Below are 24,862 nucleotides of genomic sequence, written 5' to 3' on the forward strand. Positions count from 1 at the left end.
ATCTTAGGTTATTTTTAAATTTTTTTTATTGGATATAATTGTGATTCCTTACTTGACTAAGTTGACATTCAATTAAGAGAGTATTAAAGATAAAATTTAGTAATTAATTATATTTTTAATGTGTGATTTTTCTCCTTATCATGGACATGAGAGCTTGATAAGGTTGTATTCAGTTGCTCAGGTCTTTAGACCATCTCTAAAAAAGATGTCAAATTTTTAAACAAAAATTTAAATCTAAAAGCATATGTGGCACATTGATTTTTTGTAAATTTTGTTCTCCAACCATATGTCAAATTTAAACTATTATTAATTCTGTTATTTACTTTTCATAATTGTATTTGTAATTTTGAAAGAAAAGATAATACAAAAATTATAAAAACCCTTTATTATCCACTAAAAATAGATTTGAAGCTCCTGTCAAATTTGATAGCAACTTCATCTGTTGTCATTCCATGTCATTCCATATAGGAATTGACATTTTGGTTGGAAAACACTAGTGTTGTTTCTTTTCTTTTTTTTACCATTATTGTTAATGTGAAATTTTTGACATCTCCTTTGGAGATACTCTCAGAGATGTTGAACTACAAGTGGATTAAATGTGGACCTTACCAATTTAATAAGGATATTTTTGTCTTTTTTCGAGAAAAAAAAATTCACGTGTTAGCTCCAGAATTTTTCAAATTATTTTTTGCTCTCCTATTAGTACCCGAGTTGTCCTACCAAATAAAAAATATATATATACCTTTGAAATTAGCAAGCCTTTCGTAGTGTAGTTATGGTGGTAGATAGAAGGTCGTTATAATGCTAGCTAAAAAAATAGTCAAAAATAGAGCGCCGGGAAGAGAAAGACGTCTTTGGACTTGATTAATAATGTGGAGAAAGTAGTTAAAAGTCTGGTGGGGAGACTAATGAACATAATAATTATGTATATTAGATGACAATGGTCAATTGAATGAAATAATGGTTTTGAAATTTCATTCAGGTAGGAACCAGCGACCACCATATTTGACATTTCTTAAAAGAGACATCATGCCAGCACAAAATCAATCATTTTCGGAATGAATTCCGTCATGTTAGGCATGCTTCCGATTGGATAATTGATTCAAACCCGAGCTATTGCAAACATGGTGTGCAATTGTCCGAATTAAAGTACCACGAACAATGGCATGAATTTGAGAAGAACTTCAATGTGACACTACAAGAAATATATATTCACTAGGTACAGATGTGGAAGTGTCTCTACTTTTCTTTGCAGAGACAGAAAACTTGTCTACTTAACTAATAGAGACAATGCATCTACAAATTAGTGATCTGTTTGTTTCATTGGTGTAGCTATTGATGATTCGAGACACAACTAAGATTCGTCCCTTAAATTTTTCTGAATATTATAGTTAGACTTTGGCACAGGTCTCGATGCTTGATGTTGCACCTTTGCAGGAGGTTTGTAACTTAATTAGTTAGTTCAGAGCAATTATTGTAGCATGATTCAATCGCCCCCTTCGCATTTTACACATTTGAAAATATGGTTCCTCAATAGGATGGCAATACTAGAAATTTGATCAACCGTTATGGATTCGGTCGTGGCTATTGATGTTATTGGCTGAGTAACCATTGAAAGGCTTCTTTTTTTTTTACTTTTTTTTTTGAAAGAAATAAACTAAATTAAACAATAGAGTCACAAGGGTCTTCCGTACATAAAGTATCACACATCAACGCATGTCTAGCAGGAGACGGAGAAGTACAAACCCAAAATATATCATAAGGATATAGTGACAATAATTGGCCAAAGACAATTCCATTATACACATGAAATCATTTGAATGATAAATCATATCATACTTAGAGAGATCATCTTACATAAGTTTTTTCCCATGCATTTTGGGTCTATGAAGTGCCACAACCATTTTAATCTTTTCCACACTTAAAAATAGAACAAGATAAATATTTTCATCTGAGATTATGTCGCAGCCTCAAATGTAGCAGCTTCTTCGTACACTTAATTATGTGTGAACTTCAATTCATGTTGTTGTTTGGAAGTCAACATTCAGCAGCTTCGGATATTTTGGGTAGGCAAAAAACAAGTCTCTTGACTTTAATGTCAAAAAACTGGAGAAAAAACAATTAAGTCCACGTACACACTTCCTTAGTTCCACTACCATAACACTATAAAATACACCACATTAGCATCCACTTGCAAACCTCGGCTTTCCTTAACCCTTCTCTTCTTCATCTCTATAATTCTCAACCCCTCTCTCAGTTAGCCATGGTGGACGGGGAGCAAGTCAGACCGCTAGCCCCTGCCGCTATCCACCCAAGCAGCGACGCCGATGAGGCTGCTTTTCACTTGAAAAAAGTTAGACGAAGAAAGTTCATCAAGTGCTGCGGCTGCATAACAGCTGTGATCTTAATCCAAGCCGTTGTGATCATAATATTAGCTTTCACTGTGTTCCGTGTGAAGGAGCCAAAGATCAAGATGAATAAGATCACGATTACAAGGCTGGAGTTGATCAACAACAACACAGCCCCTAAGCCAGGCTCAAACCTGTCACTAATAGCCGATGTGTCGGTGAAAAATCCCAACTTCGCCTCGTTCAAGTATACCAACACCACCACGACCTTGTATTATCACGGCGTGGTGGTGGGGGAGGCTCATGGCGCACCTGGTCATGCTAAGGCTCGACGGACCATGAGGATGAATATCACGGTTGATATGATCACAGACCGGCTCACGTCCGACCCCAACTTGAGGGCGGATTTCAATTCTGGGTTGATGACCATGAGTAGCTATTCTAGAATTCCAGGAAGGGTGAAGATGTTGAATATTATCAAGAAACATGTGATTGTGAAAATGAATTGTACTATGACTGTTAATATTTCCAGCCAGGCAATTCAAGAACAAAAATGTAAGAGGAAGGTTAAGCTCTAGGTTTTATTGGGGTTTTTGTATACTTTATTTATTGTGTTTTTAGTAGAAGATGGAGTAATAATATAGGTTTTTGGACACGATATATATCATACGTTCATATGTAAAACAGTAAAAGCATTGAGTGTGCTCCTTGTATAGATTTTTTCCTTCACTTTTCTCATATTGGATTTTTCATATTTAGTTTACCATCCAACTCCATGTTTTTCCTTCCTCTTTTTAGTCATGTTAAGTGTGGTAACCAAAATAGTCTCTTCGTGAGCTATCCCCTATCTCCCCTGTGAGAGCATATGAGGATCTTTTCCAGATTCTCTTTTCCGGATTCCCCATCTTTATAAGGATTTAAAGGATTCTTTAATTATGTTCGTTCATTATAAATTGCACGATCAATTTTCATCTAATACTTTTTGTATTTAAATTTTTAATAAAAAATTTAAAATAATTTCCTACTGCACAATACAAACATAATTAAAAAAATTTCGGATCCTCACACAAATGATCGGAGAGAATACTCGTTCTTCCAACCCATGCTCAATTGTCAAGGCAATTGGGTAATTATTGCCCAAAAAACGGAAAATCTTACTCCTGGGCCCAGAGCTGCCTGAATACCCAGTCATACAATCCTTGCCCGATCCTGCTCCCGAGTGGTCTGAAGTCAGCCAAGTTCAGCACGACCCGACGAACCCAGCCCCGCAGGTGACGACAACTTGGAGCTGACGACCCAGAAGGCGTTGAACTCGTCGAGGTAAATGAAGCCGTCGTTGTCGGTGTCGAGATCGATCGCGCTTGAGCTCGTCGTCGGAGATGGAGTATTGGGTCTATCTAGCTTTCCCAATTTGTCATGGACTTTTTGCTTATCTGTTTATTGGGTTAGTTGGCCTTACCCAAATATAATACTTTATATTATTTAATGGAAGATGCTCTTTGGAAAAAGTGTGGTAACCAAATTATACCGCCAAGATTATTACATGCCAGCAAAGAGTCTAGAAGGAAGGAAATGTCGCCCAACCTTCTACAAGCCAAAAGTAGAAGAGTAAAATTCTCTTCCTTTTTTTTTGACAAAAAAAAAAACTCTATACTCTCTTCCTTCTTATTCTCATCTCTTTCTCTTTTCTTTTCTCGTACTTTTCTTTTATCTTATTTTTTTAATATAAAATGTTAACGTAACATAATTATGTGATAGGATCCTTCTTCATTTTTTTCATCTCTTCACGCTTCTGGTTCCTCTTGTTCAATCTTGAGTAAAATTCTCTTCCTTTTTTTGACAAAAAAAATATCTTCCTTCTTATTCTCATCTCTTTTTCTTTCCTCTTCTCATACTTTTTTTTATCTTTTTTTTAATATAAAATGTTGACATGACATAATTATAGGATAGGATCCTCTCTCGATCCTTCAGATCCTTCTTCATCTTCTTTCATCTCTTCACGCTTCTGGTTCCTCTTGTTCAATCTTCTTCTTCTTCTTCTTCTTCAATCCTACTTTTTCTTCTTCATTTTTTCTGTTTGTCTCTTGGGAACTTCTATGCACCCTATTTTTCAAAATGACGAGCGAAGTTCGTTGTTCAAGACGACTACGACGTTTCCGGTTACTAGTTCCAGGGAAGCCACCACGCCGACTCCGGAGAAGCTAGGATGCCGACTCAGACTGTAAAGAAGAAGGAACTTGAGGATCTGAATGTGTATGATCCGAAAAGGATCCTATTCCCTTAGTTATAACGCTTTAATAAGAGGGAAGAAGAGAAAAAAGAATCCTCCTTGAAAGTAAATCCCATGCTTAACACGCATTAAATGAGGAAAGCGTAGCTAGGGAAATTTGGGATTTGGATCCCATTCGGATCCAAACGGTGGGGATCCTAGGGATCCTCACATCTTAGTCATTCATTGTTCATCGTGTGGTCAGAAATCATTTGAATATTTTATTTAAAATTAAACACAAATAGTACCTGAAAAAAAACTGGCTGCACGATTTACGATGAATGGTTAAGATGTGAGGATCCCTAAGATTCCTGCACAGAGGATTCGAAAATGATCATCATTAGGAAATTTTCCCATCATAAAAGCCTTCAGAAGAGGAAGACTCACTTATGCATACAACTTTTCTCCCATGCGCATGGGTTGATCATTGTCCGTATTAACTAATTAGATGTCAAATTTTAATCATAAAATTCAGGGTAAATTACATAAAACTACTTCAACTATTAGGTCTATTTATACCATATTTAGGGCCTCGTATTTAGATCTCGTACAAATACTCGGAGGACTTAAATGTAATTATGTGATAAAGGAAGGGGCAAATATATAATAAGTGATGAGCCCTTATTCTATAAAATGACTCATCACCCTCACAATTAGAGGAGGCTAATTCCTAGGCCCTCTCACCCCCTCTCAAAGCTCTCACTCTTAGAGCTCTCTCTCCCTTAGATAAATACATAATCAGTGTGGACGTAGCCCAAACCTTGGGGTGAACCACAATACATCTTGTGTTATTTACATTTCTTGCAGATTCACGATCGGATTTACGTTGTTCCAAGACCTCCGGTTTTGTGCATCAACATTTGGCGCCGTCTGTGGGAATCGACACGAAAAACTATGTCGGTTCTCTTTCATTTTTTCACCTCCGCCGTGAATCTGCAAAGTCACAGAAACCCAGAAACCAAAGCCACTGCAAAACCCATATCTCAAAAATGCATAAACGAAAACTCCGAAACTCAACCACAGTTTCTTTTCTCTCTCCTTCTCCCTTCAGTATCTCCTTTTGCAATTGGTTTTGCTCACCAGCTGATGAGCAAACATGTTTCACCAGCCAAATCTAAAGCTACCCATCTCATGGTTTTCTACCATTTGAAGGAAAGCTTGTGTTTTTTACCTTTTGCTTCGTTTAAGGTGGTCTGGGCGGTGAAGAGTTAAATTTCTTTTCGATTCGTTTGTTTTCCACCGATATATTGAATCTCTGCATAAATTTCAGGGAACCCATTTGGCCAGTGGCCGTGGAGAATGCAGGATTCGAATAAAAGAAATTCATATCTCCTCCTAGCTCAGTGGGCCCATTCCGGCTCCTACTCTTCCTTGCTCGAAGCCCCTCACTTGCATCTCCGGCCCCGTTTTCTTCTTATTTCAGATCTCCAACGCGACGCTCAACTCCAACTCCATCCTCATCGCCATCTTCTCCCCCCGACTCTCACTTCAGGGTGTCATCGAGATCAATTTTGCCTTTGTGTAGATTGGGTGCGCAGAGAGATTGGGTACGCCATCCAGTGGAGGCCCCACCCACGACTGACGTGACAGCCCAGAACGCCCTCAGAGTAAGGATGAAAGACGTCCAAGGCATGCCTAGCACCGCCGGTGGGCTCGCCTTGCGTCTCTGCCAGCTCTGCTTCACCGCAATCTCTCTCTCCATCATGGCCACCACCTCCGATTTTCCCACCGTCAACGCCTTCTGCTACCTTGTCGCTGTTATTAGCTTGCAATGGGGTGGAGTTTGTCAATGGCGATTTTTTATTTGAATGCTCTTTTGGTGGGGCAGAGTTTGTGCAATTGCAAGGCTGTGTGTTTCTTCTCCATTGGAGATGGGGTCAAGCATCTGGGTCCGCATGATCATGGCAATCAGGCTCTTGTCGAGGAAGAACCTGTGTTAATTTGACCGTGTTGGGACTGATCTAGTTAAAGAGGATCGAGGCATTCATAGAGGCATTGCAATGCATTCTTATACGACAAGCTTGAATCGCCAGGCCGCGAGATCAACAACTCACCAAGAAACGAAATCAAATCCAAGTCCCTCGGGGCGAGCATCTCAGTGTCGTCGTCAGTGATGGTATCGTGAGTCAAGCAGCATTCTCTCTCGTGGGTCCTGGTTAGAATAATCTGGGTGAAATCACTTTGCGACTTCACGTAGAACAAAGACCCAAAGTAAAGCAGATTAAGAAGCTCATCGATGGTGGATTTTGGTTTTGCATTTTGTTGTGCGGGGATTGGTGGTGGTAATCACAGTCTCTCTATCCCTCAACACAAAAAAAAACCCAAAAGTTGGATCTATATACTCTCCACATGTTTGCTTAAAGAGAAGCTGAAGGGAGACAAAAACAACATTTTTGTATCTATAAAAGCCATGTTCATCACAAGGAATCAAGCCATTGGCCTTCTGTTGATTTTCTTGGGCATCTCCGACTTGCGCAACGATTGCGTTTCCGGAGCTGGATGTTTAAACGAGAAGGGGGAGAATCTGAGGAAGCCTCGAGTTTTCAACTCTAAGCCCCACCACAAGTGGGTTGGACCCAGCGGCCACCGCCTGGTCATGGTTGACATGAACGGCTCCGGGGACTTCCAGTCTGTCCAGTCCACCGTCAATGTAGTCCCGGTGAACAACACGGTCAATGTTGTCATCCTAATCAAGTTCGGATGTTCCATAGAAAAAGTGGGAGTGCCGACGACGAAGCTGTACACTTATGTATTGCGGTGCCGACGACAGTCTGAAGAAGTTGGAGTACCTTTCCCTGGCATCCAAAGTCTGTTCAAAAGCTCGAAACGCATCTAAGGTTTGGGGACAAAGTTCTAGCAGAAGGCTGCTTTTGCCCTTGGGAAGATCTACAAGGATTTTCTATTAATAATCATGTTGTTATTGTCTGCCATTTTCTAAAAGACAGCAAAAGCAAAGCAAAATAGAAGAAAAAGACAGAGACAGAGACCCCGCCATCTGCCATCTACAATCTTCAAAGTAAAGCAAAGTAAAGAGAACTTCACTTTACTTTTGTCTGCCATCTGCAAAGGGTAATGCACCTGGACTTCAGCAACAGAATAATAAAATGCAATAAAAGAGAGAGGTACGGGGAAAAGAGAAAAACAAAAGCAAAAAGCAAAAGAGAAAGCAAAAGCAAGGAATAAACACCCCACCAGAATGATGTGATTTACTTTTCTTGTTTTTTGTATGATGTGATTTATTTTTCTTATCTTTTGGAGACATCTGTATAAACCCTATCAGAGGGTAATAGTAAAAAAAAAAAAAGGGCAAAGCCCAAAATAAATGGGCTGGAATGTTGTGTGAGGGCGAAGGTCCATAAGCCCAAAATAGCTCCAACCAGACGATCAAAAGTACGCTCAGTACTCCACAATTATTCAGCAACCTACCGCTATTACCACCAACTAGGTGATCAAAAGTACGCCCAGTACTTCATATTATACATGAGCATTACTCATGTTAATCATACATAAACATTCATGAGCATCACTCATATCAATCATACATAAACATTCATGAGCATCACTCATGTCAACATTCATGAGCATCACTCATGTCAACATCTATGAGCATCACTCATGTCAAATCAAACATTCATGAGCATCACTCATGTCAATCAAACATTCATGAGCATCACTCATGTCAATCAGCTTCAAAAGCTTCATTTACAAAAGCTCTAGCTTCAAAAGCTTCATTTATAGAGCTATAGCTTCAAAAACTTCATTTACAAAAGTTCTAGCTTCGAAAGCTTCATTTGCAAAGCTACAACTTCAAAAGCTTCATTTACAAAAGCTCTAGCTTCGAAAGCTTCATTTACAGAGCTACAACTTCAAAAGCTTCATTTACAAAAGCTCTAGCTTCGAAAGCTTCATTTACAGAGCTACAGCTTCAAAAGCTTCATTTACAAAAGCTCTAGCTTCGAAAGCTTCATTTACAGAGCTACAGCTTTAAAAGTTTCATTTACAAAAGCTCTAACTTCGAAAGCTTCATTTACAGAGCTACAGCTTCAAAAGCTTCATTTACAAAAGCTCTAGCTTCAAAAGCATCATTTACAGAGCTCCAGCTTCAAAGCTTCACTTACAAAGCTTCAGTGTAGGGTATACAAATACCGCCTCCGAACAACCGCCACTTTGGCCCATACATGGATTCAATTTGAAGTCTCTAGCCAACAGACTCTATTGACCAAAGACTTAGGGGACTACATTATGTACTATATATTGGGCCTTAACTGGGCCTCATGAAAATACTTGGGGGACTTAGCCCATTATCTATGTACTGAGGAGCGAACCCTTATTCTATAAAAGAGACTCCCTTACTTTCATTAGAAAGCACTCATGAAAAATACTTGGGGGACTTAGCCCATCACTTATGTATTGAGAAGCGAGCCCTTATTTTATAAAAGAGACTCCCTCACCTTTGTTAGAGAGCATCGTCGCTAACTGAGCAACCGCCTAGTCGTGAGCATCACTCCTAATCCATCATTTATGTATTGAAGAGCGAGCCCTTATTCTATAAAAGGGACTCCCTCACCATTATTAGAGAGCATCAACTCTAGCCCATCATTCATGTATTGAGGAGCGAGCCTTTATTCTATAAAAGGGACTCCTTCACCTTCAAACGCCACAAAGCCGAGCCAACCAAGGCAACATAAGCCACAAGCCGAGTAGCCTCGCAACGTGTGCTACTTCTAGTTGAGCATCATTTCAGATTGAGTACTGCCTCATATCGAACATTAGTTCAAGACAGCATCTAGTTACTTTAGCCTACACATGGACTGAATTTCAAGTCTCCAGCCAAATGACTCTCTTGACTGAAGACTTGGGGGACTACTGTTTATACCATATTTAGGGCCTCATATTTAGATCTCGTACAAATACTCGAGGGACTTAAATGTAATTATGTGATAAAGAAATGGGCAAATATGTAATAAGTGAAGAGCCCTTATTCTATAAAATGACTCTTCACCCTCACAATTAGAGGAGGCAAATTCCTAGGCCCTCTCACCCCCTCTCAAAGCTCTCACTCTTAGAGCTCTCTCTCCCTCAGATAAATACATAATCAGTGTGGACGTGGCCCAAACCTTGGGGTGAACCAGGATACATCTTGTGTTATTTACATTTCTTGCAGATTCACGGTTGGATTTACGTTGTTCCAAGACCTCCGATTTTGTACATCAACAAGGTCAGTCACAGTTTCATACCTCGTCTTTAAAAAGTTTCAATGTCATACATCATCTTACAATTTGTTACAATTTCATATCTTCCGTCAGTTTGTCTATCAATTTTTCCGTTAAATAGTGACATGGCTTTAAAAATAATTAAATATTAAAAATTAAAAAAATATCATTTAATATTTTTTCTTTTTCCATGGGGGACCCACCCCCTTAAACCACCTGTATCTCTTTCCTCCCCCACTTCTCTCTCTCGCCATGCGCAGAACCCCCTTAACGCACCTAGGTTTTTTCATTTGCCATCACCTTGGATCCCTTCCACCTAATCTCCGACCGCGACCTTGACCTTGGATCCATTCCACCTAATCTCCGCCGTCCACTTATCCTCTTTTTCTTTGTCCTGTGGACCGGCCCTGTCTGCACCCTCCCTCACCAGATCCCAGCCATCCAACCTCCGCACCACCAGCCTCACCTCGTATTTCTTCTTCGTCAGAGGCCGCCATGGTCACCACCTCATCATTTTCACCACCATTCTTTTGAATCAATGCCTACACATCGACCCACCAAAGCCAAAAAAAAGAAAATTTGAGGAAAGCAACCCTTAATATGAATCAAAAAATTTCTCTAGGGGTTGTTTGGTTCCCGGGAAAATAAATGTTTCTAATGGGTTCTTGGGTTTGCAGTGAAGGATTTTCCGAGAAAATTTGGGATTTGATTTGATTTGATTAATTTGGGAGGTGGGTTGGGGGAAGACGGGAATGGGTGGGATCTGGGTTCGGGGCCAACGAGGCTGCTGTTGCAGCGAGAAAGGGAGAAAGGGAGAGAGAATACAGGAGGAAAGGGGATGGATGATGAAAAAACCCAGGTGGGTTAAGTGGGTTATGGGCACGACGAGAGAGAGAAGTGGGGGAGGAAAGAGATACTGGTGGTTTAGGGGAGTGGGTCCCCCATGGAAAAAGAAAAAATATTAAATGATTTTTTTAAGCCACGTCACTATTTAACGGAAGAATTGACAAACAAACTAACAGAAGGTATGAAATTGTAACAAATTGTAAGATGATATATGATATTGAAACTTTTTAAAGATGAGGTATGAAACTGTGACTGACCTAATAGTTGAGGTAGTTTTATGTAATTTACCCAAAAATTTAAATTTGACAGCCTATATGACATTTTGACATCTTTTAAATTTTTGTTCTCCACCGGTATGTCAAATTAAAGTATTATTTTATTACATTATTTTCTTTTCATTTTATTTTATTAAACTATTATTTTATGCCCTTCTTTCTGGACTTCTCCTATCACCTTCTTTCTCTCTTTTCTGAATCTTTGTATACTTGCTTCTCTTCTCCATCAACAACTTATTGCCCTTTACCATCACATCGATATACTCGTACTCACCTGAAATCCAAGGGCCACAACCAAATTTACTTTTTTTAACCTTTTAATTTCACTTTTTTTTTTTATAAAATCTGTTTGGGCGTTGAGAAAGTGTGGGCTTTTAAATTACCAGCAGGGAAAGACAACAACTTCTCCTATTTCGATTCGCAGGTGGAAGAATCTTAGTCGAGAGATTTCACTCTGTAGGCGACGATCTTCCTTGAATCGTCTTTTTGTTTAAGATTCTTGTTTGCTTCGACGATCTTCCTTAATGGTGATGGACTCCACGTTATGAACCCAAAATAGGTCTTAATTGTTATTGTCTTAATTGGTGATTTAGAAAGTTAATTGAAGGTTTTATGCTTTAGTTTTTATTATTAAGGACGGTTAAATATGCCAGCTGGCATTTTAAGGGGTGGAGTCTGTATAAAAGGGTGGCCTGCTTATGCTGGTCATGTATCGTCGTAGTGCCTCGTCGGTGACCTCATTGTGTTGGAAATCGCACAATCGCTTAGTTAATAGTCTCTCTACTTCTTCCTGAATTTGCCTTTGTTAGGGTAGTGGAGCTCTCGGCTGCCCCCAGTCGTGACCTACTGATCTAGGTTGCTCTTCCATGTATTCGGCTCGTCTATGCCACGGTTGTGGTGTATGTGGTACGTTCTTAGCAGATGAGCGAATTTCTCCTAAGATGCCGATTGAACTTGAGCCGGATTGAGTGATTGTTTTTCTCCGTCCGTCTTGCTACCTACTTCGATGTAAGGTGGAGAATGCTCCTTGTGGGCTTAGCCGCGAATGAAAATTTCGCCTAGAAGATTGCTCATGTTGACCATCGGAGTGTGACCTCAACCGTGAATGTATGCTTGTCCGTGGGCCTAGTCGAGAGTGCACACTCCTCCGCACACAAAGACGGGAGTATATGCTATCTCGAAGGTCCAATCGAGAGTGTACACTGCCCGAACGATCAGTTCGTGGCTAGTCGAGTGACTGTTTACCGAGACCCTGCTGGAGAGGTTCTTCGTCTACCCTTGTCCTACTTCGAAACACCTCATCTAGGGCACATTTCATCTCAGTGCACGACAAGAGCTAATTCACCAAGGTCATTTATTGTGTGAGGGCGCTCATATACTCTATGACTTGTCGGAACAAGTGTTGTTCGTCATTCGGATTGGAAGAGCTTGGAAGAAATGTATCTCCTTAAGTAGTGGAAGTGTTATAGACTCCGGATGCTAGATTCGAATTGGGGAATGTCAAATTTGCATAGAAGTGAGGTGAAAATGCCCCAGGTTCAATTGTAGGCCCAGAAACTTGAAGCCGGGATGGTGAAACTAATCTTGGACTGATTTGGGCTGCTTGAAAGGCCACGGGAGTAGGCTGGGCCACAGGAGTGGGCTACTTGGCGAGAGCAGGCTGGGCCACTAAAGTGGGCTGCTCGGTGCGAGGAGGCTGGGCCACAAGAGTGGGCTACTCGACGTGTAGCGCACGTAGGTGTGAGGCTTGGGCTCGGCTCGGCAATGCATTAGGCTCACGTTGGATTTAAGTGGCACAGGCCGATTTGCCTTAGGCTTGGAGTGACACGGCTTAGGCCATGGCCTTGGTGCCGTGGGCCTTGAATGGCACAGCAAGCTTGGATGACACGGCTTGGGCTGTGGTAATGGCGCCATGGACCTCGCCTTGGGTGGCTACCGTGGTGGTTGCCATGGTAGAGCCTTGTGGTGGTGGTGCCGCTCCACTTATTGTCACATTTAGCCTCGTGGATCGTCGTGGTCCCATCTCTTGAACGTTGGAATTTTCGTTCGTTGAAGTTTATAAAGAATTTTTGCAAATAAAAAATTCTAAAAATAAGAACGTACGAAAAATCTACAAATGGACAAGAAAATAGTAAACCTTGGATGCGAGAGTCTTCTACGAGTTTGGGACTCAGCTCTCAATGAAAGCACCAATTTGTGGATGAAATTTCTTCCTCCTTGCTCTTGAACAAAATTGCACCTACAAAACAAACAACACCTTAGGTCAAAGCCAAGAGCCTTACGCGCCTATGATGCATGAGGGGCTTTGGCCGAAGAACCTTCGATGTCAAAGTTAGAATTTTGAGGGAAAAGTGTTTTGAGAATTTAGAGAGTTTAGCAAGAGAATTAGAATTGATTTTTGGAGAGAATGAAGGGGTTTATATAGAGGTGTGGCCGGTCTCTTAGGAGGAGGAAGACCGGCCACTTGGTTAGTATTTTGAGTGAGGTTCATGATTTGTAGCTAATTAGGAATAATTGAATAATAAATCAATTAATTAGCTAATTAATAGAATAATTTCCTAATTGATTAGCTAATTAATATAATAAAAGAGGATTTGATGAGGATGGATGAAATAGGTTTTGAATTATTACCTATTTTGGGCACTTTTGACTTGGTTGAGGGTTGATTGCCCACTGCTCGCATGTAGGAATCCCGGTGTACCTCAAGGGTAATTTTGTCCTTTTTACCCAAAAATCCACATGTCGCATCTCGTTTATTTTTGGCTCCACACACTGGAGATGCAAAATCAGTCGATCAAGGAGCACCTTCAGTTTGGATAGACAGCACTACTTCGAGGTCGACTAGTTATTATCCAAGTCTCGGTCGACAAGGATTTTCGAGTCCTCGTTGGTAGAGGTCATCTCATCAGCCTTCTCAGCGAATTGAGGTGTTACAAGCTACTAGGCTTGGCACATTGAACGCCGAGTTTTATTTTATGATTGGATATTTGCAAGTGCATTTTAGAATTCAGCATTCCGATGACCGAACCACATTTACCATCAAGACATTTATCTCATTCGAGTATTTGTGTTCGTATAGTCTGGTGCCAATTTGGCATGCTTATACTCTTACAAATATAATTATTGTGACCGAACCCGGCGCTGACGATTTGTGAACTTCGCAGAACTAGCAGCCTTGTCTTCAGGCTCTAAAACCCGAAGGTCGAGAAGTGTTCCTTCCTTGGCCGCATTCGTAAAATCAAGAATCAGTAGCATGCTCAATGCAACATCAACATATTTTACTCCCCGGCCGAGCTTGGCCGAGTTGGCAAGCCCCGTACATAACCGAATGACGTAGTTAGCTTATTAGTTACTCGGCCTGCATGCCATGTATGCTTGGTAGTTTTTTAGGGTCAACACAATCGAATACGCATTCGTGATCACCATATATATAGATGAAAATGTTTATCAAAAAAGATAACTTGCTTGTTATTTTAAAGAAAAATACTATTGGGGTTTAGGATTAGTGTGTTATGCATATTAATTCATTGCAAGCTAAGACACCTACATTGTCTCAATAATCCTCAACCCTTAGCAAAGATGGAGGGGGAGTAAGACAGACCACTAGCCCCCGCCATTCTCCGCCCGAGCAAAGGACGTCGATGAGGCCGTTTTTCAGTTTAAAAAAAATTAGAAAAAGAAAGTTCATCAAGTGATGTGGCTACATAAAAGTCGTGGTCTTAATCCAAACTGTGGTGATCATAATTTTTGCTTTCACTGTGTTCCGAGTGAAGAATACAAAGATTAAGTTGAACAAAGTCACGATTACAAGGCTGAAGTTGATCAACAACAACACAATCCCTAAGCCAGACTCTAAGATTTCGTTAACAGCAGATGTGTCGATGAAAAATCCAAATGTGGCCTCATTCAGGTATAGCAACAATAGTACCACTCTGTATTATCATGGCCTGGTGGCAGGGACGGAGCCACTATAGGCCTAGAGGGGGCGGATGCCCCCACTTAAATTTTTTTTTTGGGTGCAGAAAAATTGCACAATTTTGCATCTCAATGACAAACCCTAATTAAAATAAAAATTAAACCCTATATGTTAATTGGTATCAAGGGAAATGTGCTAAGGAGACTCTTCCAAAAGTGGACCTCTCCATGAACTTTCCGTTAGGGGTGGGTTCAAAAAACCGAAAACCAAACCGAACCGAAACCGAAAAAACCGAACCGAACAAAAAAACCGAACCGAATTGAAAAAACCGAACCGAACCGAATTCTTTTGGTTCGGTTCGGTTTTAGTGATATAGAAACCGAACCGAACCGAACCGAACCGAATTAATTAAATTAATTTTTTTATTTAATTATTTGTTTTGGATATTATTTTCTAAACCCAATTTGTAAGTTAAAATATGCTAAACCCAATGTGTTGCCAAACTTTAAGCTCAAAATATTAAAAAAAAGTCCTATAAAAACTTTAAACCCTAACCTATTATTTATCCCCCATATAAGGTTCCGGAGCCAAACCTCATCCTGAAGTACCTACATCCATCTCCATAGCACTGTCTACTTTTGTCTCAGCTTTCTTTTCCAAATCTACTCTCATATAACATGTAACAGAATCTATAAACATTTATTTCGGGTAGATTACTTAGGGAATTTGTGATGGAAAAGAATCCAACACACACTAAATAAATCCACCCACGCATTTCTTTTACTAATCAAGTTGTCAACATGCAGTTACAAGCAAACAACCCTGATCTTTGAACAACATCATACAATTTAACTTTTCTAAGTCATTTGTACGATTTTTGTGTTGTGATGTTGTTAGTTTGGACTTTGGAAGACTTGATTGATGATTTTAGTTCAACTTTAAATGTTTATTTTCATTGTCTTTGATTATAGTTAGAATGCTTGTGTTATGATTGTGTTGGATACGTTAAAATTTAAAATTTCAATGTTTTTCATTTTTTGAAAGAAAAAAAAAACAAAAAACCGAAACCGAACCGAAAAAAACCGAACCGAAAAAAAACCGAACCGAAAAAAACCGAAAAAAAAATGAACCGAACCGAACCGAACCGAAATTTCGGTTTGGTTTCGGTTTTGGCAAAAAACCGAACCGAATTAAACCGAACCCACCCCTACTTTCCGTCACCTCATGTTTTTAATACAATCTCGGTACCAACATCATTAAACATTGTGCTAAAAAACATGAGGTGGTGGAGAGTCCCACTTTGAGAGAGTCTCCTTGCATTTCTCTTAGTATCAATATGACTGACTTCGCCAACAATGATTCTAAGTGTTTTGTATGAAAAACATTATAGATTAATATATAAGTGTTTGTTTAGTAAAAAATTTTTAGCTTTTTAATTGTAACTTTGTTGTTTGAGGATGCCCCCATGCATACAAATCTCTGGCTTCGTCTCTGCCTGGTGGTGGGGGTAGCTCATAGTCGGTCGGGAGTCTCTAGGGCTCAACGAACCATGAGGATGAATGTTATAGTTGACATCATCACGAACAGTCTCACGTCCAACCCCAATGTGAGATCGAACGTGGAGTCAGGGTTGATAACCATGAGTAGCCATTTTAGAATTCTTGGGAGGGTGAAGGTGTTGAATATTATCAAGAGACATGTGGGTTGTGAAAATGAATTGTACCATGACTATTAATATTTCCAGCCAGGCAATTCAACAACAAAAATGCTAGAGGAAGGTCATTCTTTTTAGGAGGAAAAGTTTGTTTTGAGTGTTGTTATACTCACTCACTTGTCCTATTTTCTCACTTAACTGACAACTAAAATATAGATGACAAATCAATATAATGTGGGTGTCGAAATAGAAAAGATGAATGGGTATGTATAGTAGCACTATTTGTTTACTGTCTTTAATGTAGATAATAATAAGCACCTAACTTGGTTTCCTCAAATCCTAGCCGTTAAACAGAAAAATAGAGAGAAAAAACCACTATACCCAACCCTCTGGTCGGTGGCAATCCTTGGTTTTTTTTTCCTCTCTTCCTTTTCTTTTTTTTCCTATCATCTAAATTTTTTTTATCTCCTAGTTGTAGTTGCTCCTTCGCTTTGTCGATAAAAGCTATCATGATTGTGGCCACTCTCTCGCTATTTTGAGGGTCTGTTGTAGCGTTTGTGGTCTACTACTGAACCTTGAATCTTAAATTGGGATTGTTGTTCAGCTTTGAGATTGTGGATTTTGTGGTTCTCGTAGTTTGTGAGCTTGGAAAGTGATTATGAAGAGAAGCTCAACGTTTTTAGATGCAACTCATAGGAATGCTTATTGCTGACAATTACAAGTTCATTCGAATGGTGTGTGGTTTCCTCGTGGTGCATTTACGGCATTTCTCCAACTTACCGTAGGATTTTAGTTCCCATGTGTGTTATCTTCCATATTGGGATCCTCTGCAGCTGATGAATTGTATTGTATTTTAATGTTTGTAATTTTGAAGCCATGATTTTCTTTTAGTATGTGTGCTCTTTTATTCTTGCTCCAAGGATTTCCTCTGTGTTTTTTTTCTGGATAAGGTTTGATGTAATACTTACATTTGAGATGCATGTCCTATATCAGTTCTTAATGAAGTTTTATCTGACCCATATACATATATATAGACAGAGAGTTTGGCCAGGGGCACACGCTTTTGACATTTTTTTTTTTTTGTTTCACTCAATAATGTATTTCAAGATTTGAATCGTCTATCTTTTAGATATTTTTTCAAAGACTATGTCTACCAAAAATACCCAAATCCAAAACCATATGACTGTTAGATCAAATTTAGTGTTTTTTTTTTAGAACCATATTCGTCTATTTCTTTTATTGCAAATGAATGTCTTATTGATTTTGGATATGTCTAATATTTTGCAATAATTGTGTACAAATGATCTTCTAAAATATAGACGGTTCAGATTAGTGAAACACATTACGAAGTGACCCTACAAAGTAGGTATCAAAATGTATGTCAAAAATGTGTCCTCAGATAAAATCTTTTCAAATTGAATCTTGCATCTAATAATTGAACGTCTCTACTAACCATTTTTGGGCCTCTACTAGTTAGGCCTCTATGGAGGATTTTTCTTTTTGGGTTGAAACACTTTTATGTTTTTCTTTTATGTACTATTTTGTAACTTCTCAGAAGAACCATTATCCATGCGTTCTAGGGTTATGTTACTATGTAAGATGTAATTTGTCGGTTGGTCTTTGGTCGTTAAAAGTCTCTACGACCAAAAAAAAAATGAAAAACTCTCACCGTTCGGTAGTGTTGTTCCAATAAACTTTTAACATATGATGCATCATGCATTCCTTTTGTTTACTCTTTCATTTTGATACCCTTTCTTCAAAATATTGAATCATTTCAACCCCACACGTTCCCTCTACTTTAAAAGTCATAACTCGCTCATTAAATTAAACAAAATATTAAACAAAAAATTAAACGAATTACACAAAATGTAAGAACGAATGTGTGATGACTTGCTTCTGTAAGCGTCTTTAAATAAATTAATTAATTAATTAATTAATTAATTTAGTTATGTTTCGATGCCAACGTTGCTTCGCTGCCATTTGATTATTTCCAAGTTTCTGGCTTTGGGGACTGCCAAATCCAACTTTGTTACATCAAGGAAGATCCGTTGACCAAATTATAACATATTATATGAACACAAATTATTTCTGTTTTTTTTTTTTTCTTAAAGATAGAACTTTATTAAGATTAAATACGAACGGTTACATTTACATCTTCTGCAAAAATATTAAAAAGAATTTTGTACATATAGAAATGTGGCGGGGTGTGGGCTACTGCTAAAAGCCTAAAATTACTTTTTACTATTTAGTGGGCTAATTGGGGATTGTGTGGGGGACTAGGAGCCGAAAACAAAACAAAACCCAATCCACAATGGAGGGTGGTAGGCGTAAGTCACTACCACCACTCACCACTCACATTTTCCCACCAATTTAATGCGTCTTCTGGTGTGAGTATTAAATGCAGCAGCTGCAGCACCCACCCACCTTCTCACCCCACCCCACCCAAAAAAAATCACACCCCCCTCCAATGGCTAAACCCCTCCTTCCCCCTCCCTTCCTCCAATGTCGTCCACCCCCACCCCCACCTCCAACTCCAACCCCCACTCCCCCACTAATTATCTAACTACCCTCGGCCTCGGCTACGGCATCGCCATTTCTCTCGGCTTCCTCGTCCTCTTCTCCACCCTCCTCCTCGCCTCCTACATCTGCTGCCGCGTCTCCCGCCACCGCCACCACCACCACCACCCGCCTCAGCCCCAGAACCCGAATCCGAGCCCCGAAGGCGTCATCCTCCCCCGCATCATCTTCGTCGCCGAAGACGACAACGAGCAGCAGCAGCAGGATGATGATGGGAACGCCGTCGTCGGGCTCCACCCGAGCGTCATCAATTCCTACCCCAAGTTCCCGTTTTCCAAGGAGGCGTCGACCCCCGATTCGTCCACGTGCTCCATCTGCCTCTGCGACTACAAGGACGCCGAGATGCTCCGGATGATGCCCGAGTGCCGGCACTACTTCCACCTGTTGTGCCTCGACGCGTGGCTCCGGCTCAAAGGATCGTGCCCGGTTTGCCGTAACTCGCCGCTGCCGACGCCTCTGTCGACTCCGTTGCAGGAGGTTGTGCCTTTGTCTCAGTACCCGGCCGATCGGAGATGGAGGAGGTGACATATTGCCCCTGATTGATTGATTGGATTTCTGTTTTTTTTTTTCACTTTCTTTATTTAGTTTTGGGTTTTATTTTTTCTTTCGATTGTGTTAGTTTTCAATGGGGTGTGTGGATTGAGTGGTTGCTTGGTTTCGGGAGATTAGGAAATGAAACTTTTTTTTTTTGAGGTTTTGAAATTGGTGAAGTGGATTATGCAACAAAAAACTAAAATTCAAGGAATTTATTTTAATGTTAATCAACTGTTTTATCGAGTGATGATAAAGTTTCTGAATTATTCTAGTTCACCTAAAGCATTCAGCTTTTCCGACGAACAACTCTTGTTCATTATATTTGAATTTACAACTGCTAGTAAAGTAAAGACTGAGTCCCGCTAGACCAACTTGAGCAAAGCATTCGCCATTCGGAGAAAGGCTTGTGTTTGTGTTTCTTGCTTGGTAATACAAAAAATAAGGGAGTTGTTGTTTCGGCCAATGCTAAATTTTGATAGAATAGTGAATCTGCAACTTTGGCAACCCTGTCTGAATTTGTAATTTTCATTTTTCCTTGTTTGAAGGCGTAGTGTTAATTCCTGGATTGTAGTGATTTGATGGAGAGTCAATGGTCATGTGGTGGTCATGACTCAAACAATCATGTACTTTCGAAGTAGCATAAGACAAAGTTGGCTGCTTTGACAACTAATCTAACCCTAAACATGCTAACTACTCTTTTTCTAGTTGCCCTTGCTTGTGCTTTAATTCTGCTTCTAATAGGATTAAAAAGGTCGGACCCAGTGCACAAGGCTCCCGCTTTACGCAGGGTCTGGGAGAGGTGAATGTCGGCTAGCCTTACCCCTATTTATGGAGAGGCTGCTCCCAAGTCTCGAACCCGAGACCTACCGCTCATGGGCGAAAGCACTTGCTCCCAAGTCTCTATGATTCTATTCTTCTCGATGGGGGGCCTTCTTTTATTATACGACGGAGAAAAAATCGAATACAAGACCTTAGTTGAACCAAAATAATTTTTATGCAACGGAAATACTCTTATAGTAGCATCTGTGACTAGATTAGACGCTTGTAAACGGTTAAGGAACATTGTCTAACAAAGTCAAATGTATGTATGTGAGCATATTGTGCAGTGACAGTACAGCACGTGTTTTTGTGAAGTGTTGCGTCTGATCCTCTAGTTGTCTCTTGATCACACTACACCACAATACTGACCAGTTTTTTGCGGAATGGAACTGTATTTCCATTCATATGTTGACTAATTCACCTCACATTTTATCTTGAATCTCAAGCAAAATGATTAAACAAGCCCAGTTGCTTTGACTGGAATTTGTCTCCCACTTTCTATATAGGAAAGTGGTACTGGTAGGGTAGCGATTTTCGCATTCCGATCTTTCCTTCTGCGCTCCTTTCTTTCTTCGTGTTCTTCTGTTCTCTTTTTCTTTATTCAATCTAAAGAAAAAAAGAAAAAGGGAGTAATAATAATGCAGTGCGGGAAAAAATAGGAACACGAGCCTTTAAAATAAGGAAAACTAATGAAAAGGGCTTGAAAACTTTGAGTTTTAATGATAAGGACAAAATAAAGGGTAAAGTGAATAGTATCAGGATTGACTTTTTAGTGTAAAAATGTGGTTTTTCGTTAAAGTGAACAGTACCGGGTGCTTTTCGTTAAAGTTCCCTTTTAAATATTGGGATCGAAAGGATGGAAAGTAATGACCACCATATTTTTTTAAACGAAGATCATCATTTTCAATGACTTTTTCATTTTGATATAAAGTGTTCATAAAGAAGAGAAATTTTTCAATGTATCTAAAATACGACCGGAACATTAAAGTTAGTTATTTAAGTAGATGAATACGTGAAAGAAAATGTCTATCCACGAAGACCGCCCAAAAACCTCTTTGATCAAATAAAAAAGATGCGAGCTTTATACTCTCTGACCTCAAAACACATTTTTAAGGACTTAATTTTCATATCCCAAAACCCAGTTGAACACAGTTTAAGAAATATTCTGTTTTCTTGAAAAAAGTTTTCAAATGTGAACTGTTGAAAAGCACTTCTCAAAACTGCTGCTTTTTTCTATAGCAGAAAGATATGAGGACACCAAATCTTTTCAAGAACTTAGGAACATGGAGAGGAGGAGTTCGCAGCTCAATCTTTGTGTTAAGTGCTTTTGCTCTTCTCATCTCTATTGCTACTTTATCCAAATTCAACTCTCTCGGATCGTTTCACGTCACCTATGCCCTCTGCAGTTATGTAAACACTGATCAGAGCCAAAGCAGGATCGACACCATGTCACGAAAACTCTCGAAACTGTAATAATAAAATCCAAATAGAACTTAAGAAGTTCAGAGATTTGGAACCAAGCCGGGAGAGATCAGGATTGGACTCGACTTTCAGCGTTGGAACCGGGACTTTTGCAGCAAGGATGAGGGAGTTCAATGTGACTATAGTCTCAGCAACTATCAATCGCGGGGCACCTTTCAACGAAATGATAGCACTTCGTGGACTTGTCCCTCTGTACCTGACTATAAATCAACGGCTTCCATTCTTCGATACACCATGAGGTTTCTAGACGGGTGGATAGATTTTATGCTGCTGGACTTTGTTCTGTACGATTGGGATAGAGTTCTGAGTCCCGGCGGGCTCTTGTGGATCGACAGCTTCTTTTGTTTGGAGGATTTGAGTGATTATTTGGAATCCCTGACGATGTTGAGGTATAAGAAGCACAAATGGGTGGTTGTTCCAAAGCTTGATAAAGATGATGATGATGGGGAAGTTTTCTTCTCTGCTGTATTAGAGAAGCCCGGCAGGCTGTTCCGGTTAATTACAGATTGATCTTATGTGTCTGATAATTACTATTGATTTTATATGAGCTTAAGTTTTTGGAATATGATGTTATAATTGTCATTACAGTTAGATGAGATTGCTGTGATAGAAGGAAAATTTTCTGCAAAATCCATTTTTGTTTCTTTTGACAATACGATATTACTAATTAAACTACTCTAAGTTACTGAATGGGCACTCAATGCGGGGTGCAAAAGGGTGGAAATTGTGTTGGTCAACTGGCTTAACTCACGTCACGTATGCTTGCAAAGTAAGAATGGTATAAAACAGGCGGCTCTGCTTCTCAACAGAAGGCATGAGTTTAGGCAGCCACAAGACACTTTGCATTGTAGGAGGCATTAGTTAATTTTTGAGTGTCCATTTTTACTTGGTGCAAATAAGGGTCCACTCATGTCATGTTAAAGAAAAAAGACATTAGAACTGAGGTAGGTTATCTGGACTTGGATTCTCTGCCCTCCCATTTAGGTGCCCTCTCCGTGTCCTCCTGTTTTGTGTGGTCACGGTTAAGCCACGTCAATATTTTATATTTTTTTTTTTATAAAAATAATAAAACAAAAAGAAATAGTAATATAAAATGTTGACGTGGCTTAACCGTGACCACAAAAACAGGAGGGCACGAGAAGAGCACAGAAATTGGAGGGCAGAGAATCCAAGTCCAGGTTATCTAGCATTAAACCTGCCAGGAACCTGTTAAAGTAGCTGACCCAACAGAAATTCCAATAGAGTCATTTGATTAGAGTAGTTTTCACACCAAGTGAAATCAGAACGAGGTCGAGTGTCCAAATCAAAATGATCTCATGTTTTAATCATTGTCCCTTGTTCGATGAACTTAATAATGATGGCAACGAACACAACTGGTGAACTGCTCTACTAAATAAAATCTTCTTCTTTAACCCGCTGCGTCTCAGGTTCAAAAATACGAATCCAAAGCAATATGGAAGGGCCTTTGAGAAATGGGGCAGAAGGAACCTTTGTGATTGATGGGCCTGAGGCCCCTTGTTATAATTGGCTATCAGCCTATCACTCTAGCTGCATTTCTTTTTCGTTTGCAAATAACTGGCTGGATTTATGAGTGTCCATTTGTTGTGACCGTGAGTCGAAATAAAGTAGCCAGTGATTGCATATTCTCCCTCCACTGGTCCACCATGAAAGATTCGAAAGATGCCAGGGCCCAGGCCAACCAGCAAATATGTCAAAAAAAAAAAGATTCTAAACAACAACAAAGTTAAAAACTTTAAAGTTTTGCATGACCCTCTTCTAAAGTTTAGAATAATACAAATTTATCTAATTGGAGTGATGATAAGTACGATTTACAAAGGTTGAATAACAATCACTTTAGACTTTAGAGTGGAGGTGAAAATTTTTGGAGTTTAAATGACAGCTTTTAATCGTAAATATGTATTTTGTGTAAATTAAAGGAATAAGATAATGTTGGGGATGTAATATTCAAAATCTTCATGTGAGAAATAAATAAATTCATAACTTCTTAGCCACACTATAATTTTATTCAACTTTAAAAGATTTTAGTAACTTATACAACTAGTTGTATATTGGTTGTAAAATAATAAAGTTCAGGATTAAGTTGGATGTAAGAAATAAAATGTTGTCACATCATTTAGGATATGAGTTGTGTTGGATTGGATTGCTTATGAATTTTGTTTAAATAAAATAAAAACTTTTGAACGTTGAAATCTTTATATGGGAAAACTAAGTCTTTTGGGATTAACCCAAGTTAGGATTAATGTTTTTTAAGGAGTTATAATTAAGTCAAGTAAGAGTTTAATTCTTGAGCCCTCTCGAGCAATAACCTCAAGAATAAACTTAAATCTCCTTAAGTCATGAGTAGCTGATTTTTCGAGACTCTCAAAAATAGGCAAAAACTCTTGAATATGTTCAAATTTTGAGAAAAATTTACAATACTCCACCACTTGAAACTCTTAGATCCAATTCAAGGGTAAATAATTGTATAAAAAAATTGCAAAAAATTAAATGGTTTTAAACCTATTTACCTAATTCGTCTTTGTAGACTTTTTCTACTATATTCGCACTCACAATTCACTTTCTTTCTTAGCCTCAAAATTCTAGGGCTATTTTTAGGTAAATTAAAGCTTACCTTGACAAGCTCTTATCACCTAAACCAACCATTTAAACACCACCAAATCATCAATTAAGTTTTCCCTTTTTTTTCCATTTCTTGTCTATTAAGTTACCACAATTTTAATTTTTAAAATTCTAAATTTGACCCCTAATGCCTCCCCAGCACAAAAAATAAAATAAAATAAAATTCGTTGGACAATACTACCCCCAATCTGGATCCACCTCCACCCCACCATCACAACGCGGAGCCCTATACGATGGGAGTGGACCCCACAAAGAACCCAACCAAAGGAAAAAAAAGTCACCCGACCGT

The 24,862-nt window shown here is 39.3% G+C and overlaps 2 protein-coding genes across 2 annotated transcripts; both read left to right on the plus strand.

The window, feature by feature from the left end:
- Positions 1-2,263: 2,263 nt before the first annotated feature.
- On the plus strand, positions 2,264-2,926 carry LOC103406180 (late embryogenesis abundant protein At1g64065). Its single transcript, XM_008345188.3, has one exon. The coding sequence runs from the start codon at positions 2,264-2,266 to the stop codon at positions 2,924-2,926; it is 663 nt and encodes a 220-aa protein (XP_008343410.1).
- A 15,940-nt stretch (positions 2,927-18,866) lies between these two features.
- LOC103406179 (RING-H2 finger protein ATL67) lies at positions 18,867-19,859 on the plus strand. Its single transcript, XM_008345187.4, has one exon. The coding sequence runs from the start codon at positions 19,024-19,026 to the stop codon at positions 19,621-19,623; it is 600 nt and encodes a 199-aa protein (XP_008343409.2). The 5' UTR covers positions 18,867-19,023; the 3' UTR covers positions 19,624-19,859.
- The last annotated feature ends 5,003 nt before the right edge of the window (positions 19,860-24,862 follow it).

This window comes from Malus domestica, chromosome 01 (genome assembly GCF_042453785.1).
Source record: "Malus domestica chromosome 01, GDT2T_hap1".
Taxonomy (NCBI): Eukaryota; Viridiplantae; Streptophyta; class Magnoliopsida; order Rosales; family Rosaceae; genus Malus; species Malus domestica.